This window comes from Mastomys coucha, unplaced genomic scaffold, assembly GCF_008632895.1.
Source record: "Mastomys coucha isolate ucsf_1 unplaced genomic scaffold, UCSF_Mcou_1 pScaffold23, whole genome shotgun sequence".
Classification (NCBI taxonomy): domain Eukaryota; kingdom Metazoa; phylum Chordata; class Mammalia; order Rodentia; family Muridae; genus Mastomys; species Mastomys coucha.
The window spans coordinates 9,540,849-9,561,130 of NW_022196906.1; the positions used below are offsets into that span (position 1 = coordinate 9,540,849).

The following is a 20,282-nucleotide window of genomic DNA, read 5'->3' on the forward strand; positions in this document are numbered from 1 at the left end:
TACCTGACTAATACAGATGCAGAGGCTCACAGCCATCCATTGAACTGAGTACAGGGTCCCCAGTGAAGTAGTTTGAGAAAGGATCAATGGAGCTAAGGGGTTTGCAGCCCCTTAGGATGAACAACAATATGAACTAACTAGTATCCTCTGAGCTCCCAGGGTCTCAACCACCAACTAAGATCTGCACATGGAGGGGTCTGATTGTTCAGGCAGCATGTGTATAGTAGAGGATTGCAAATTCGATCATCCATAGGAGGAGAGGACCTCGGCCCTGTGAAGGTTCTGTGCCCCAGTGTAGGGGAATGCCAGGGCCAATAAGTGGGAGAGGGTGGGGTGGCAGGCATGGGGAGGGGGGAGGCAACAGTGGTTTGTTTTTGTTGTTTTTGTTTGTTTCTTTGTTTTTTGGAGGGGAAACTGGGAAAGGAGAAATTTATATGTAAATAAAGAAAATATCTAAAAAAAAAAAAAAAAAAAAAAAAAAAAAAAAAAAGAATTGCTTTGGTGAGCACTTTGTAGGTTTGAGGAAGCCGTGATCTGCCTCCAGAGACCTTTTGTTGTAACTGAATTAATTAGCGTGGCTCGTTGTTAACACATCGACTCGGGATGTGAGCTGACCCATTTTAGAGATCATGGGAGTAAAGTGGACAGCAGTTACTGCTCTGGCATGCGCTGCTCTCACTGCCCATGGGGCCCTTGCGTATGTGACCAGCTCTAAGTCACCACGGTAAGTGACATCACCAAGGACCTGTATCAGGGGAGGACAGAAAGAAGTGACACATCCTTATGTTTTCTGTTTTGCTTTAATGACAGATCTAACAGTAAATTCTGGCTTCCCCCATTCTCATACTGTTAAAAAATAAGACTACTTATTTGTAGAGCATATCTTCTTGTACGAGTGTTCTGGAGTGGCAAACAAAAATCCCCTGGGGCTCTGCACTGACTCAGGGGCTCTGCACTCAGCTCCGGGGCTCTGCACCCGGCTCACCTTTATTTCTGGTCAGCTATTGCCAGTCTGTACTGTTTACAAAACAGTGTGTCCAGAGTCCTGTGTTATCACTACCAGGTAGAATAGAAACACCTGCGGAGGTCATCACTTTACATTACTTACACATTTTCCCCAAGGGATTTCTAAATGCCTGTTCTTTATGGCCAAGCTAGAATACCTTTCTCCACTGGTCTCCGTTTTCAGCAGGCTCTGGTAGACGTATGCCCCTGCTTCATCACAGCTGCTCTGATTGGACCACGCTGCTTTCCCATTGACGTGGAGCTTGGCAAGATCGCTTCGGAGCCTTTCGTTCTCATATTCAAGCTTGTTAATTGATGTGTACCGCGAATGCTCCTTGTTACTAAGGTCCACAGTCTAGGGAGTAAAACAGACCCCCACTGAGTGGATGTTTATGGGACACTCATTTTCCATGTCTAGATTCCTATGTTGGCAAGGCCCTTCATTTGAACCAGGTGACGTGTTTTTTTTTGTGAACTCTCTGTCCTTCCTAAAGATTTTTTTATATAAATTAAATTATTAGTATTATTATTTAAAATATATTTTAAAAGACTTTTAATGGCTGCATTAAAGAGGTGTTAAGTTTATTTAATCATTCCTATTCTTGAAAATAGTGTGTGTTTCAAAGTCATCACTAGAGCTGTGACTTCCTCACACACAGAGCTTCACAGGAAATTCTTTAGAACATGAGGGTAAACTGAGTGAAGGTCTTTGAGGACTTCAGTGGGAAGTCTGTCCCTGTGCCACATTGCTCCCATGCATTCCCAGCTGGAGAGACGGCACAGAGGTTACAATCTCTCTGGTCCTCTAGAGAGGACCAGAGTTCAGTTCCCAGCACTCATAACAACTGGATCTGACGCCCTTCTCTGGCCTCCAAGGGCGTCTGAACATACGAGACACACACACACACACACACACACACACTCACTCACAAATAAAAATGAAAATAAATCCTTAAAAGAATCTCTTAAATTCCCACCAGTAATAGCCTAAATGTCTATTTTTTTACACTCACAATTTAATATTGCCGTGTGTCAGATTTGCCAATGGCAGGTAAACAGCAGCCTTCATTGCTGAATATATATCCATATTCTTGGCAACTGCACTCTGTGGTCTCGGTTGTTTCTTATATTCTTTGGCTGTTTTCCCACTTAGGAGTTGCTTCTTACTAATATCAAAATACATTTTAACACTAGAGACAGAAATCCAGAGTCTCCAATTGGTTGAAAGTATGGATTTGTGTGTGTGTGTGTGTGTGTGTGTGTGTGTGTGTGTGTGATTTTTTAAAGATATTTCTAAAGTTTTAATTGTAGTATATGCCATGTTTTCTCTAGAAAGGGACTTTGTTGTTGTAATTTTAAAAAACCATCTTTCCTTTGCACATTCTTCTCTGCCTCACATTCCAATTTTATTTTCTTTTTAAAGAACTATTAAATATTTACTTTCACTTTCTTTTATTTGTTTTATGATTTAATTATTCAACATTTAATTCTTTAGCTTATTTTGAGTTAGTTTTGCTATAAAACTAGAGAAGACAGTAAAAACAATAAATTATTCCAATTATTCAAATGGCATATTGATTAAAACATTCATGCCCCACTGCTGGGTGATGTAACAAATTGCATGCTGAACTTATTGTGGACTGGAGCTGAAATCTGGACCATTTTGCTGCATTGATCTAACAGTTGAGACAGAGCCAGCACTGCACATTTGGAGCAGGGTCAATTCATAGTAGAGTTCTGCTACTTGATGTATTAATGCCCCACTCTAAGGATGTAAAGTGAAATACACTTAAATTACAAAATGAATGGTTTACACAAAAGGCTTAGAGATTTCTCAGGCTGTTTTAATTAGACACTCTAGGAAGCTTCCAGGGCAAGTGTGTTTTGTGTGTGTGTGCATACAGTTGTGTTCATGCTTGCTTGTTTGTATGTGCATATGTACGCACGTGTACATGTGCTGTTCTTCTCATAAAGCTTTGTAAATAGACTCTATTTGCACACAACAAATCATAAGTAAGCTAGTGTTTGGCTCTCTCTTGCCCTCCTCTGTCCCCCAGTCCTGTGTACTGAACATCCCAAGCTGCATTGTGGCTGATCGGACAGCAGTTCTCTGGGATCTGAAGAGCAATACCTTAGCATAAAATTCTTGACTCAAGCAACACATCACTTTTGAAGTTCTAAACATTTGGGATTTGAGGCCTAGAAAACTAAATGTTTGGAGCTTAGACATTTCTTTTTGAAGTCCCTAAATATCCAAGCATTGAGAACCATCCACATAGAATAATACTCACAGTCATTGCAAACTTCCCCACACTGTGAATAACCACATGTCGATAATCCTTCACAACATCATGTTACTATTACATACTATGGCAGCTTAGGAAATGCAGAGAAAGATCTGGCTTCTGGGTGAAGACTCTCAGAAGGGCATCTAAGCATCTCACTGAGACCGGGAGAAATTTAGTCATCCATTCTGTGGCTGACTAGAGGGATCTACCAGTGGGCAGTGGCCTGCCAAGTGGCTTTCTCACTGCTGTGATGGGCATCTTTGGTTAACTTCTCCAAGTAAGCAAGCAAGGAGCTTCCGAATTAGGCAACCAGAAACATTCTCAAATCTGCATTTATTTAGACAGAACCAGTTTCAAGTACTAGGGCTGCTGGAGTGCTATCTCTCTGGTTAAGAGCACTTGCTGCTCTTGCAGAGGCCCCTGGTTTGATTCTCAGTATGGTCATGGCAACTCATAACTATCCTTATTCCTTAACTCCAGTTCCAGGGAATCAGACACCCTTCTGGTCTCTGCAAGCAATATGTGCATGTGGTAATCAGACATACATGCAACCTCACCCCAACACCTCCCCCCCAAAAAAGGGAAATAAAAACCAACTACTATTTTAGTGTTTTACAAATATCACACATGTTAGGAGCCTGAAGATAATGTATATATTTTGTTTCTTTCTGCCTAAGTTTCAGTTCTAATCATTTAAATTTATATTTATCTATTCTAATTATTGCTGAAGTAACCTGATTATGGATTTTTATATTTACAGAATTTTAATACACTGGAATAATCGTTTTCTTTATTTCATAAAATTTGAAAAGTGTAACAAAGTAAAATAAACCAGCAATTAGAAACTGATAAACTCTAATAATAAATTAAATGGAGAGAGGTCTTAGCAGTTAAGAGAAGACTGGCTGGTCTTCCAGAGGACTCAGCTTCAATTCCCAGCACCCATAGCTCACAATCGTCGGGAATTCCAGCCCCAGGGGATCTGATGTTCTATTCTGGCCTGCACATGGATTACACACTTGTGGTACACACTTGTGGGTAGATGCAGACCATCATACAAACAAAATAAATCTAAAGGTTAAAATTTATCCAAGTAATAGAACCCTCAAAGCCATTACTTTTACACACTAGTAACGTGTGAGTCACAGCTAAAACAAATGGAAGAGAATGTGTTCAAATTATCCAAGACCAAGAGAAAGGAAGAAAACTAAAATCAGAGTTGGGTGTGACGGTTCATATCTGTAGCCCTGACACACAGGAGGCGGACATAGAAGTTCAAGGCTGGCCTCAGACACGTAATGAGACTCTATCTCAAACAGAAAAACCTCACAACAGAACTTGGGGTATGGGTGATGAAGTTGTAGCTCTAACTAACTTCAGTAGTAAGGAAATAAACTGAAATGGACACATTTTCTAAAAAGATACAGATTATCCAAATGGCTTTAGGGGAAAAAAGAAAGACATTTGAATGAACCGAGAGGGAAAGGCTTGTCTAAGTTTTTCAGTAGACATCCCATAGCCAGGAACCTCTGGTGTGTTTTTGAAAACACAGTAACTTTAAAACAAGTACAAGGAACTATAACAAACCTTAATTTTTTTGTTTTTGTTTTTGTTTTTTTGTTTTTTTTTTTTGTTTTCTGAGACGGGGTTTCTCTATATAGCCTTGGCTGTCCTGGAACTCATTCTGTAGACCAGTCTGGCCTCGGACTCAGAAATCCACCTGCCTCTGCCTCCCAAGTGCTGGGATTTAAGGCGTGCACTACTACTGCCTGGCGACAAACCTTACTTTAAATAAAGTGTTGTTTCACCAAACCCAGCACTGTGCTAACACCGACAGTGTGACTACTATGGCTTGAACTGTGGCTCCCTACAAAAACTTGTTGAAGTCCTAACCCCTGGTCCTTCAGAATATGACCTTATTTTAAAACAAGGGCTTCACAGAGGACCTAAATTGAAGGCCCGGGCAAAAGGGAAAATCTGACTCATGAGAATCATGGGATGAGTCAGACATGGGACCACAGCACACTTAAGACAGAGAGGGAGGAATCCTTCACACAGAGATCAGAGGATGTGGCCCTGAAAACACCTGCTTGGGACTGGTGGCCTCCTCCCGGAGTCTTCTGTGAATTAGTATGTCCGCTGTTCTAAGCAAACACACTGTGGTATCAAGCTAATTTAGGACTGGGAAGATTTACCCCAGGAACCCATATTTGGACAAAATCAGGAAATATGTCAACCATACTCCCTAATGCATCAACAAATGAAAGGGGAAGACTCACACAGAGTCATCTGTTGAAAAGGCTCAGAGAAACACTAGCAGCCACATTTTACAATATGGAATCATGAATCAAAAACTAATTTATATCCCTCAAAACTCCAAAAGTGTGACATTTATAGTCAGAAACTAGAAAAATTTCCAGCAAGTACTGTCATGGGTCAAGATTTTCCTGTCTTAGCAAGGGCAGTATGACAGTAACAAGAGCAGGTATGAGAAATGGAGTGGGAGGGGCAGCTGAACTATACTAGCACAGTGCCCTGTAGATGGTATAGAATAAGTTGGACCTTCTTCAATATTAGCAATTAGCTAGCTTGATATGGTAAAAGCAAAACACTCCATTTATAACAGTGACAGGAATTGTAAATAACTTGGGAAATAATTTTAAAGGAAGGAAACACAAACTATTCAAAGAAAAACTGCATTATTGGGAAATGTGTTATAAAGAAATGGGGAATCACGCCATGTCTTATTATAATAAAAGCATTAAGTCTTCAAAGTTAATACAAAAATGAATTCAATTTCAGATAAACCCACAGGAAATTACAAGGAGAAACCTGGTACATTGAGCTTGGTCTGCATGAAAATTTTAACTGTGCTCTTACATATTGCATTTCAAAGTACAATTTAAATGGATCAAACAATTGGGTGGAAAAGATCAAACCTCTGAAAAAAATACAAAAGCATGTATGTGCATGTGGAGAACCCTGTTACCAAAGAAGGAAGCTCCAAAGACATCCATCCAGAGACAGTGACGTTTGATATGTCAAAGTTTAAACTTCAGGTATGGCAAAAACATAAAGTTACAGAAAGCACACTGAGAAATGCTCCTAAAAATTGACAAAGACAGGAAAACTAACATCAGAGAAAAATACATAACATGTATCTAGTTCACCTTGCTACAAACTACCAACTAATGGGGCCCACCTGTTATCAGGGAGCTGAGCATCAAAGTGCTAGTAAGAGAGTTACCGTGGGAACAGTGCTGGCAGTGAAAAGGCGCAGCATAAAAGAGAGGAAAGAACAGGCTCGGATAGTGAGTGTTAATGCCACAGCATATCTGTGAGCCAATGGTTCCTCCTCCATGAAGCTGCTCATACTGGGATTGTTTATGAGATATTTACTCAGGTGAAAATGTGAAATTCTTTCAAATATACTAGGACTGAATAGTTATGAAAAACAGTCTAGTAAGTTTTTGGTATATCCACACCATGAAATATTATAAAACTATCACAAAGAGCAAAATATGCTTGAATCATTTGGTGTAGAAAGGCACTTTGGAGCAAACAAAAATAAGACACAGGGAACTATGTCTGTGTATTTAAGCATAGTTAAAAAAATTATATGTATCTGTGTGTGTGTGTGTGCGCGTGTGCATGCGTGCGTGTATGTGCACATGTGTTTGTGCGTGCGTGTGCGTGCGTGTGTGTGCACCTTTTGTATACAGGAGCCTGAAGGAATCAGAAGACAGTTCTGGATCCCCTGCAATTGGACTTGGCAGGTAGTGAGCTGCCATGTGGCAGTGGGAAACTGATTCCGTCCTATCGAAGAACAACAAATGTTGATGCTGAGCCACCCCTTTATCCCTGGTTTTGTTATTTATTTATTTTTGTAAATATACTAAGTGACTGATACAAACTGAGTGATTGCTGTCTACTGTCTGGCACATGGGACAAGATGTGGAAGAGAGGAGGGTGGAGAAGCTAAAGCAGGGACTGTGCTCTGACGTCACCTGCCTGCACATATTGGGTTAATTAATAGACAGTTATGTACAGTTTGGATGAGTATAAACTTTCCTAGCACTTGCTGACTTGAACTGTCCACACACATAGCTAGAGGTAAGCTCTGGGCAATGCTCAAGTTACACATCTATTTGGTGGAGACTAAACTCCCCAGCTTAGCTGTGCAAATGGTCAGGGGCAGGAGAAGCAACAGGAGCCACCATTTGCTTGTCAGCACAGCCTCCTCTGCTGCCCACACGGGGCTGGGGGAATCTGCGGGGTGGGGGTGGGTAATTAGCAGCTGCTTTTCTATTTTTGTGTGTTTTACTTCTTTAAAAAGCAGATGATAAAAATGAACAAAGCCAAAATCCTACAGGAGCAAAGTGAAGCCCCTCAGCTGGGCTATGGTGACCTGGGATATACATAGACAAACACTTGGATTGAACTGATGTACGTATGTATACACACACACACAAACATACATATATATATGTCACTTCAATATGTATATATATGTATATATACAAATATATACACTATACACACATATATGTATATATATATGTATATATACATATACATATATATATATATATTTATCCATGGAGCCAGGATCTACATTCTGTGTCCCATGGTAGGGAATGAAGAGGCAGAGGTGATAGGCAGGTGTTTAATGTAGCAGACAAGGAGGCCAGCAAGCTTCCCTTTTTATCCATCTGAGCTCCAATCACAGGTTCCACAGCCATGCTCAAGGAAGAAGGGAGAATGCTTCCAGATGCTTCTACTGTCTCGATGCTGGAATACGGACTCATGTGAGAACAGGTGCACAAGACAGAAATAGAACATTGGCTTCAGAAGGGGCTGGCCAAGGCCTCAACCCACGTGCTCACATTATTATGGCTAAAGGAGCAGGCTAGCTCTACAAAAATCCAACTATTGACATCTACATCAGACAATGGAAGTGAGAGGCTTGGAGCCATTTAAGTTGTTTATGAAACCAGGTAGAGCCAGGGGCTAATTCATATATTCGGTCAACAAACACTGAACGCTTGCTCTATCCTGAGCTGTTGGCCATGCCAACTTCCTGCTTGTCATCAAGTCGAAAGGGACAAGCCACAAAACAAGTCAGCCAATATGAATCAAACAAATCATTCTGATTCGGGTTTGTGGGAGGGCTTCTCTGGGCATAAGGTTGGCACTGAATTCCGGCTGTCTAGGATATAGGGTTTCACGAAACTGCAGGATTAAAAGCCAGACAACTGCATGCTTTGCATGTCTGGAAAATGATCAGAAATGAGCCCAAACCAGGTGCCCTAGCTGGGCAAGCAACTGAGGTAGGCAGTGTGCAGCTTGATGCTCCTGGCACACATGCTCAGTGACCACACTGATGGTCAGCCCTGACCAGCCAAGCCACCTCCTGTTCCGTTTGGGGGAATGAATTCAACGTATTACCAAGTACCGTGCAGGATCTAAATCACCCATCATTCCCTTCAGGTGTGTGTTTTCTGTTCTGACAGCTTTGTATCTTCTATCTGAGACCTGAAAGATTAGCAGATAAAAGGCACATGTAAAACTCACAATGGAAGCTCGTAATCTTGTTAATAAACCCTGTCTAGGTGGTGCAAATACTTTCTGTGGTGTGGAGGGAAACATCCGTCCTCCTACCAGTCGGGTTCTCTCTTTCCCCCCTACTCCCCAACCCCGCCTTGCTCCAACCCCTAACCCCACCCCTGCTTCTCTTCCTGTTTGAGCAATTTGAAATTCTCATGTGCAGGAATTACAATAACAGTTAAGAAAAACCTTCTTGAAAATACTCTTGCCCATTACACTTCTTCAACACCCAATTAACATTTACAGTAAGCAGTCTATGGCTGTCAGAGTTTAATTCGTTCCTTCTGGTGTTCTGGCTGTATTCCCTTGTGTGCCTATGACTTTTCTATGACTTCTCTTTCTTCTTTCTCTGATGTTGTCTACATGAATGTTGGGATGACAGATTCATGCCTCCATACCTGGCCTGCTCTTTTGTATATCTAAGGCTCATTTCTCTATAAAACTCTTGCTTTAAAAATATTTACTTTTGTGAATTATAAGATATATGCTCATTGACAAAGTCTGGGAAACTTGATGGTAGGAAGATGAAAACAGGAGTCATTCTTGTGCAGCTGCCCCTGACCATCAGCGAGGTGCCCTGCAGTGCAAAGCCCTGTGCTGGTTTCCCATGTGTGGTCAAACTGGTCAGTCTGCAGCCTATGACTGGGTGAAGGCCAATCTTTCCTGTTTTTGTAAATACACAATGATTGAACTGCTCCTATGGAAATTGTCTTGGTTAAAGTTTTGTGCTCTGAAATCACCTTAAGAGTGAAAAGACTTAAGAGTGAAAAGGCCATAAAGCTTGTGCTGTCAAAAGCAGGCCACAATTATTAGAGAGCAAGGAAACTGAAAGAATAAATTGAGAGGGAAGGCAGGTTCAAGCATCCCTTGGTGGTTTTAACATGGAACCTCAAGATCTCTGCTTGTCTCTGAGGACTCTGCTGCGTGCAGAGTGGGTGTCTAGTAACTATGAACTGATTTTAATGATGTTGCCTCCATGTTTAAAACACTACTGGCAATCTATTAAGGGGGGGGACTCAAGCAAGCTGGAATTGCTTTCTAAAATAGAAAGTTTAGTGGAAAGGTCCTATAGCAAATGACTGAGGAATAAGGAACAGGGCAATGTGATGTGAGAAGACAGCTACAGGACCTTGGCATGTGACTGATCATACTTGTGTATGCCATCTGGTAGGTCCCTACTGTGTCTTTGATGGTACTTTGTCCACAGCACAGGGATTTATGGGGTGAGTCTCATACACTGAGCAGGCACCAAGGCTTTTGACAGACTGGAGCGAGAGCTAGGATGAGCAGGAGCAGGAGCCAGCCCTGAAGAGTGCTCTCCCACAGGCCATGCATACCTGTTGCTTTGCTAACATTTTTTCTTTTATTTCTAATTCTATCTTTAGCTGTCTTTCCAGAAGGGCAGCTTTCTTCATGACAGTTGCTATAGTGACCTCCTTCTGGTGAAGTTCCTGGGTGAGTTCCGAGATCTCATTCCTCATCCGTTCCTGTTCGGAGCAGAGGCCTTCCTCCTGATAGAGCTGGCTTCTCATCTGGTGAGAGTAAGCAGAGGAGACGTGAGCAGCCCTCCCCTCACAGAGGAGCTGCAGCTTGTGCTGGACTCCCTTAGTCCCTGCCCAAGAATGCCTGCGGCCCACCACAGCCTACTTCTGATCATTGCTAACCAACAAGGGGCACCCTAAGTCAATTTCCTCTCTTCTGATCATTGCTAACTGACCAGCGGCACCCTAAGTCAGTTTCCTCCCAACCCCGACATCCTCACCGCCTTATGGTCATGTGCAGTGTCCCTGCTGCCTTAGCTTTCCAACAGACTTGGCAGAGACTGTTTCTAAGTGCTTTATTGTGTTTTTGAGGGAGGGTCTACCTACACAGCCCAGACTGGCCTATCTGGCTCCTCATGCTCTGGCCTCTGAAGTTCTGGGATCATGGGTATACACCACAAAGTCTGGCCATCATCACCTTCTTTATGGAGAAACAGCAGCCTTAGGAGGGTAAGCAGCTTGCTCGAATCATACAAAGAGAAAGTGCCAGATTCTAGACTGGAACTCATGGACCTTTGCTATGTTTACATATATTTAAATGAAAGAAGCATAAATCCTGCTGTGGCAGCAGTGAGTCTACACTGTCTCAGAACTATGCTGCAGCACACTAAGCTTAATGTCTTACTGGCCTCTTGTAAACCTTAGAGTCCCTCACCGTCTTTGCTTGTCTTTTTGTAATAGAACCTGTTGGACTTGGATTCCTTACAGCCCTCAGCTTTCCAAATCTAGCCAGCAGCAGCCCAGGCCACCCTCTCAGACCCTCTGCTTTCTATCCCCATTACTCACATCTTGCTGACACCTCGTTCACACTCCCTGGCATCGTTTTAAAGACTCAACTCACTGTTTCTCACTTTTGAGAGTCATAGATAATTTACCCTTTCTCAGAACTCACACGTATAGGGCTGGGGGAGGAAAACAAACATTTCTATCACAGGGTAGTAATTGCTTGCTGTGATGCTCTTCCCAGAGGGGAGGTTATCACAAAGTACTGAGGGTAAGATGGAAGCCAGACAGCCAGGGCCACAGGCTCCCAGCAAAGAGTGCCACTGAGGGTGGGGACCAGAGAGCCACGTGCATAGGCCTTGTGTTCTGATCAACTGTGCCCTAAGAATCAAAACCAGAGAGAGAAGTCAAAAAATCCACAAGGAAATTTCTTTGAATGTACTCAGAAACTTAAAAGGTGACAAGAGACTACATCGCCTCTAAAGGAATAAGGTTGTCTCCCCTCCTTTCTCTTTTTTCTCTTTCTTCCCAGAATCCCATGATAGCGTCTTAATGACTAGCTCTTCTATATCACCAAATATTTTCAGGCAGAATTCAGATGTGAAATTGTCCCAAATCTCCAATGCTTTTCCAGTCTGTTAAAGTGGATTAGGATCTCACCAGACCTGCCCAGCCCTTTCTGTCCACTCTGCCTTTGTGTCTGTTTGGCTTTTCATCCAATCCCATAATCTTGGTCTAGTTGCAGGTCTCATGAAAGGCAGTCATTTTCTAAAACCTGTATCCCCATCCATCATATGTTACACCCTGGGACAGCCAGGGTTCAGGATTGACACCTAGGGAAAGCAGATGAACTAATGCAGAGTACCTGAGTCCAGAGGCCAATCTGCTGCAGCCCAGGCTGGGTGCCACCCATTCATTATCTGGTCCTGCTTTAATTGCTAAGATTAGAAATCTGACTTAGATATGTTATGAGTCTCTTTAATTACATGTGTTTGCATGTGCATGTGCATGTCATGGCACATGTGTGTAGGTTCAGAGAACTTACAGGTGTTGGCCCCTTCCTCCACAGTGAATCTTGGGCATGGAACTCAGGTTATCAGGCTTAGCTGCAAGCCCCTCTATCTACTGTCCACCTTGCTCATTCTCTCTGAATCTCTTTGGTCCCCACTGCCTCTATATTTCCTCCTGGTGGTTTCTTTGCTGAACCAGCCATATTGTTCTGCAGTTTGACAGTCTGGATTTTACTGTTTATGTCCCTGTGGTATACTTTAACACAAGCCTCTTAAAAGATGAAACTCGGAAAATTAAGAAAATATGCTATTCTGAAAGAGGATTAAGATTTTTCTCATTAGTTTTCAGTGGTTAGATATTAAAACAATATGCTCTTCCACTGAATGTGTTTCTAAATGAGATTGATTTATCTGTGCTTCCAATGACATGGCTTTTCTAAAATGTGAATTTTATCACCAAACAAGTGAATAAAAACAGCTCTGTACCCACAAAAGAAAAACCACCCATAAAGTTGATAACGTGCGGCCCTCAATAGTGTTAATACAATGGACTGGAAGTACTCTTTGTAGATACTTCTGGAAGCTGCAGCTAGTTACGTCACCCATCCACTACTGCCCTGCAGAGCACAGCTGCCTGGCCGCCAGAAGCTTGGAAGAGCCGTGCCTTGACTTCCCCTTCACCTCGGAGTCCCACTCACACAGGATCCCCGATTTTACTCTATCGTTCTGACTTTGTGAGAAGCCTGAGGTCCAGGAGAGTGTAATCATAGGCACTCCTTTTACTATGACAGTCTCATGGAATGTCAGTAAAGAGCAGGTTTTGAAAGTTTATATACATACATATAACACATATATAATAAAATTATATATATGTACACACATATATATACACACACACACATGTGTGTGTGTGTGTGTGTGTGTGTGTGTGTGTATTTGTTTTTTGAGACAGGGTTTCTCTATGTAGCCCTGGCTGTCCTGGAATTCACTTTTCAGACCTCAAATTCATAGAGATCTGCCTACTTCTGCCTCCCAAATTCTGGAATTAAAGGCATGTACATCACTGTCCAGCTGAAAGTTATATTTTTAAAATCAGTAAAATCAGTGGGATTATGTGGTATCAGTGTTCAAAACAGGAAGGAAATGACACTTGCTCTATAACAAATTTCCTAGGCTTGACCTTCATTCACTCTCAGACATCCAGCTCGGCCAGGATTTGCCTTTAAGGGATAAAGGGTAGGGTCTTGATATGTAGCTTAGGTTGGGTTCAGACTTGTGGCAATCCTCCTGCCTCAACCTCCACAAATATTGAGATTATTTGCATGAATTACTACACCTAGTTAAGATCTTTCCTTCTAATGTATTCCTATTGAGACTGATAAACTAATTACTAGGGAGGATATTGATTGTAGAAGAATGAAAAGCCCAGGCTCTATAAGAACCATGCCCAGGCCCTCCTCATCTTAGGTTTTTAGCATCTGGCAAAGTGGCCCTTAGTCAGAAATGTAGGTGTGGTCCAAACCATCAGTAGCCCACATCTGTCAGGTGATCCTCTGAGCCAGGTCCTGTTCTCAGTATGTAATTTGTATTAGCTCATGAATTTTTTTTTTTTAGTTTTTCGAGACAGCGTTTGTCTGTGTAGCCCTGGCTGTCCTGGAACTCACTCTGTAGACCAGGCTGGCCTCGAACTCAGAAATCCATCTGGCCTCTGCCTCCCAAGAGCTGGGAGTAAAGGCGTGCACCACCACTGCCCAGCTAGCTCATGAATTTTAACAGAAGTAAGTATGTAGTCTTTGGAGTGAGAGAGCCTACATTCAAACTAGTGTCTACCAATTATTATCTGTTTAATATGGGAGGATCTCTTCAACTTCTCTGTGTCTTTGTATTCTCAAGGGTAAAAAGAGGATGATATAGAATCCATTTTATAAGATGATATTAAATCCTTGAGGCATTGTCCTTGGCACATGGTAAGAGCCACCAGAGTGTCATCAGGTATTGGCTCATTTCATACCCATCATATCCTCAGGGTGGAAGTTGTGTAACCATTTCCTCTGAGTTGAAACATTCCCTCTTATACAGAAAGCAGAGCTCATAAGGCTCAGGAAGCTAACAAAACACACCACAGGATAAGGCTCCCAAAGCCCAGGCACTGTTGTAAGCAGTCAACTGTTGCTGGACCAGGAGACTGCAGTGAGCGGCTGCAGGAGCCCCAGAGATCAGTTTTTGTGATGTGTGATCCTTCCTGCATGGGCTTTGCAGTAATCACACATGATTACTTTGAATCACACATGATTTGAATCACACATGATTCTGTAAGTGTACACACACACACACACACACACACACACACACACTGTCTCCTTCTGAAGGCATTGGTTTAACATATGAGCCTTGAGTAGAATCTTTCTTTGGCCTACAGTCAGTGCCCCATCTGGAGTGATAGACATTTGTTCATGCTTCCCTAGGATGAGGAATCCAAACAGTACTAACCACATCCTAGATGGGGGTCCTTAGGCAAGGTATGCAGGTGGGTCGATCCTCAAGGTCACCCATGCACTGAGCACCAGCCTGGACATGTAGCCACACTGAATTCACCCCATAACTGAAGATTTGTGTTCATACAGAATGTCAGAATTTACCACTTGGCTGATTATTACTTTGGGAGAAAATACAGCAGGGAAAAGAAAGGAGGCTGAGGGAAGCTCTCAGAGCCAGTTGCAAAGACACTGAGCCTGGAGAATGGATCTTGTCGTATTCCTTACCTTGTTTAATTCCTTTTCTTGATTGGGTTGATCCGAGGCCATTGAAAACATCTCCTTCCTTTTCCTTTCTGCGTCTTTAATAGAAGGGGAATATGACGACTCAACTCTACAAATTACAAACAGAGCAGACAACACTTAAGCTTAAGTTGGTGAACTGGTAATTAGACTGTTAGTATAGATCATGGATGCTGTAGAGATGTATTGTTATATGGCTCACAACATTGCTAACTACAAAAAATGTAAATCCTAATAATTCTGGTCCTGGGGATATTTCTGTCTTTGAGTAAGTACAATTTTAATGGGAGAAAAGGGAGCAGTTAATAGGCATTTGATTATATATTAAAGTGAGTATAAACATTTTAAATGTTATTTATTCATATATTTTGTGCATATGAGTACTTTTCATGTATGCCTGTATACCAGAAGAGGGCATCAGATCCCATTATAGATAGTTGTGAGCCATCATATTGCTGGGACTTGAGCTCAGGACCTCTGGAAGAGCAGCCAATGCTCTTAACCACTGAGCCATCTCTCCAGCCCCTATGGATAATATTTTAGTATATGAAGAAAGGACTGCTTTCTGTAATAAAATAGCATGGGCATCTAACTAGAAATAAACTCAACTGCTGACCTGATACATAGAAGCAAAGAAACATGTCAGAAGAGTGGGGGGAGGGGCACACAGTCCACAGAAATGCTCAACAGGAGGACATCTGACCATGTGGCCAGGAAGGAAACTCAAATGTGCCTATTCTTTTGCTATTTACTTGTAAAGTGGGATGGTAGCCATTTGTTAACATCGAGGTGGGGCAGTGAGGGAGTGGAAACTCCCAGGAGAAGAATGACTACGACGACCGTCCCCATGTGATGCTCAGAGAAGGCAAGCTGGTAAGAGTCACTTTCCCATAGGGTAAGCCAGAAACACAAAGTTGAGTGCCAGGAGGAGGGAGGGGCAGCAGCTAGACAAGTTAGGTGAGGTCACCACTGTAGCCTGCTGTTACTCAGTAGGAGTCACCTATGAAAGTTCCCAATATCCCAAACACAAACTACACAAAAGCAAACCACAGCTCCAAATCTCAGTAACAGTGGAGAGAGAATTAAAGATTGGAAATAAAGGAGCTCTCAAAAAGTGCAGAGTCATGGTGATCCCCTAGAGGTACAAGGATTTCTAAGCCGGATTGATCTTTCTGGCCATACCCCCCACCCAACCCCAACACATACCTTCCACTGTCAGGTTTCCTTAGGCAGTGTAGTGCAATGGCCACTGCTGTGTACTCATCCTGGAAGAACCACTAACCAGCCTTTGTGAATGTCAGCCTCGCCCCTATGTATACAATGAACATGCTTCTCTATGATCAGTGTACACACTACATATTATTTTCTGTGTGATCAGAGTACGTACTACATATTATTTTTTCCATATCACCAGAGTATACACTACATATTATTTTCCATATCACCTGAGTATACACTTTATGTTATTGCCCAGTGTCCTTGTGTTTCTCTCTGAGTAATGTGTTGTATTTTCCATTTCATCTAACATTCTTCTGAAGCATCAATTTCTAAAGTGGTCTTAAAGTTTCTCACTGAGATTTGGAAAGGGAGAAAAGAATGTTCCCATTCCTAGATTCTTCCCAAGCATTCTCAAGAGCTATAGTACTGAACCAACCACGTTTTGTGGTGGACTTGTCAAGTTCACTGAGTGAATGGAAAACATGTGATTCCTATGTGGACAGGTATAAAGAAAATGAGATCATGCCAGTACAAATAGATAAAGGAGGTATGGTTTTGTGTTTAGGGAAAGGACAGTAGAATTATTTCTTAATAGTGCAAAACATGTCATCTCATGGTGCTCATGCCCTAATGAAGGGAACGGAAAGCTAACAAAATTGAGAGTCATTGAGAAAGGTTTGGGGGATGAATGGAAGCATTATTAACCACCATACTGGTGCTCCTGGCTGCTTCTCTTAAACCATACAGAGGGGCAGAGCCCAAATCAAAGAAACTCAGACAACAGACCAGACAGGCAGCAGCCACAGAGACTGGACTAAGAGGATATGAAAGTACAGCAGGAAAGGTGAAAGCCCCAGCGCCTGACACACAGGAGAAAGCTGTAACCCTCAGCACACGGCACCAGCAAGTCTCAGAAGGAGCCATCGAGGGAGTCCCTCCAAACGAGAAAGACATAATTTGGAGATAAAATGTTCATCCGGCTTGATCGAAGACAGGGAAGACTTCGGACTGGCCAGATGTGTATGAACCATGCACTGGAGTACAGCTGGCCATGTTGGACTCAACATTATTAATTTTGTCCTTTTGTAGCACCTGGCTAGACTGGAACTATGTAGACCAGGCTGGGCTAGAACTCACAGAGCTCTGCCTGCCTCTGCCTCCCTAGTATTTAGATTTAAAGGCCTGAACTACCATGCCTACCCTGACATTGGCTTGTTTTTTTTTAAAGATTTATTTTTATTTTATGTATATGGGCATTCTGCCTGCTGCATGTCTGTGCACCACATGAGTGTGTACAGTGCCAGCAGAGTCCAAAGAGGACATTGGATCCTCTGGAACTAGAGCTACAGAAGGCTACGAGCTGCCATGTGAGCCCTAGGAGTTGAACCCTGGTCCATTGGAAGATCTGCCTTTGCACCTAACTATTGAGCGACCTCCCCTGCTACGTGTCCTACAACTTTGAAGAAATGATTAGTGCCTGAAAAGCAATAACAATTAACTTAAAGTAAAATAGATCACTTAGCTATTCAGAGGCTTAGAAATCATATTTGTTTCATTAGCTTTCTGATTCTCAGAAGAAAGTTTCACACCAGTGAATTGTTAAAGAAATCACACCATCTCTTCAAAACTGCAAATACTGAGAATTCTCAGAAGACCTGCTATTTGGTGGATATGCAATATATGCCTACTTGTAAAGAGGGAAACATTGGTGTTAATAACTTTTAAAGAAGAGATTTATTTTATTTTAATTATGTATATGTATGTATGTCTGTGTACATGAGTGCAGACACCCTCAGAGGACAGAGGCATCAGATCCCCTGCAAGTGCAATTACAAGTGGTTGTGGGCCATCTAACATGGGTTTTGAGGACTGACCTAGGTTCCTCTGGAAGAGCAGAAAAATCTCCTAACCATTGAGCCATCCATCTAGGACAAGAAAGGACTCTTATATGGAGCTAAAGGTCAGGAGTGCAGAGGTGTAGTTACCTTACCATTAGCCAGTGAAAAGGTTAACATTAGGCTTATAGGCAAACAAGGTAGATGCAATTAGAATAAAGACTAAATCAAATTTCTCTGCAAATCTATAATTAAACACCAGCTCCACATTGTTGTTTCTACTGAAATGGACTCTATCCTAAAGAATGCATCTGAATTAAACTTTATTCTAATTTAAATGTGAAGGCCCCCAATGCCCATACACACACCCTGCACATACGTTTTTCACATACATATATCCTGCACACATACATTCTACATACACACATCCTGAACACACACATCCTGCAATGCACATCCTGCATACACACACCCTGCACACTCACATCCTGCACACACACACACATCCTGCACACACACATGTCCTGCACACACACATGTCCTGCACACACACATTCTTCACACATGCACATACATCCTGCATACACACATGTTCTGCACACTCACATCCTGCACACATGTCCTGTACACTCACATCCTTCACACATGCACATACATCCCACACAAACACATCCTGCACACATGCACACACACATCCTACATACTCACATCCTGCACACACAAATGTCCTACACACACACATCCTGCACATACACATGCTCTGCAAACACACATCCTGCACACACATGTACATTCTGCACACAAACATCTTGCATACATATATCTTACACACACACACATCCTGCACAATACATCATACATACTACATACACATGTCCTGCACACACACACACGTCCTGCATCCTCACATCCTGCACACACATCTTGCCCACACACATCTTGCACACATACAATCCTACACATACATCCTACACACACACATTCTGCACACACATATCCTACACACACACATTCTGCACACACATGTCCTGCTTTGAGAGGTTCCTCTGCTATCATCCAGCGTGAGAACTGTACCTTTTCCTGTTATCTTGAGCAGTCTGCAATTCTCCCATTTTCAGCAGTTCCCTATGCAAGTGCAGTCTTTCCATTTCTATAATCCTCAGGAGATCGTCTCGTGACTGTAACTCATTCTTCACCTCTGACAGTCCTGCTTCCATGGCCTGCATTAATAATTTTTTGATGTTCACTTTAGAATTATGGTGCACAATACATTAAAAAACACAACATCTAGCTCTTAAAACAACACAGTCTATTGCCATTGCTCTTGGTTGCCCATTAGATCCTACTACTGAAGTGTGTACTTTGATTGTAAGACACAGGGAAATGAAACTGGTAGCTTCCTCCCTCCTGGATAGCTTTCACGACACCAGAATGCGCTATTCAGGCTGCCATGGGAGAAAAATCATCAATGGTACAATCCAGTGGATGATCCTGAGTGCTACCAGCATGCCAAGCACCATGTACCTGCTGGTGCAATAGTGGCAGGAGCGTTATGGAGATAACCAATCACATTGTGATTGGATGTGAGGCTTGTTCCACCGGAAGGAATTCATACCTGGGATTGTAAACAGTCCATGGGTGATGGGGAGATCATAGGTCCTGGGGAAGAAGCTACTGCCATTACCTTACTAAACAGACATGTTGTTAAACTGCCGTCTAAATATTTGTTTATATCCATTGTTAGTAGTAGTGTCCTCAACCTTGGTCAGAGAAGCTTCTTTCCACAGAGGGCAGTGCTGAATTCAGAGACTTGCTACTGGTTAAAATGCTGAAACTAAGGTACCCACCCCTGTTAGTCTCAGGAAGAGTTCCTTGGCATGATGTCTAGCGGACATGGCATCACCATTGTACCTGTTGACATTCCATTCAAGCCCTGTTGACATTCCATTCAAGATGAGAGAAGGCTCTTAAGGCCTCACTCCTCCTTCAAAAGCTACTGGTTGGTAACGGCTATGGGGGAAGGGGAAGTCATTTTCTCCCTTGGTGTAGCCACAGCCAAGGTGCCCATGTTCTGATAAATAACTCTACACCCATGCTTATGCAAGCAATCCTAATAAAACCCACAAGGTCATATTCTCTTTCTCTCTCATACACACACACACACACACACACACACACACACACACACACACACTTTCTCTCACACAAAAGCTCATATGCACTCCCCCACCTCTTTCACACTTGCACAATACTCCCTCCCCCTCACACATACACACAC

At 42.5% G+C, this 20,282-nt stretch overlaps 1 protein-coding gene across 7 annotated transcripts in view; it reads right to left on the reverse strand.

The window, feature by feature from the left end:
• The window catches only part of Deup1 (deuterosome assembly protein 1), a 69,231-nt gene that overhangs the window by 11,630 nt on the left and 37,319 nt on the right, over window positions 1-20,282 (reverse strand). For 4 of the 7 annotated variants that reach the window (XM_031344562.1, XM_031344564.1, XM_031344561.1 and 1 more), the window contains exons 8-12: window positions 19,079-19,224; window positions 14,937-15,042; window positions 10,238-10,432; window positions 8,742-8,828; window positions 1,164-1,360 (exon numbers count right to left, since the gene is read on the reverse strand). In XM_031344562.1, coding sequence (XP_031200422.1) covers window positions 1,164-1,360; window positions 8,742-8,828; window positions 10,238-10,432; window positions 14,937-15,042; window positions 19,079-19,224 — 731 coding nt within the window. Of the gene's footprint in view, window positions 1-1,163; window positions 1,361-7,870; window positions 8,085-8,741; window positions 8,829-10,237; window positions 10,433-14,936; window positions 15,043-19,078; window positions 19,225-20,282 lie in introns of those variants that run through there. The other 3 variants (XM_031344566.1, XM_031344565.1, XM_031344567.1) reach the window with 3 other exon arrangements.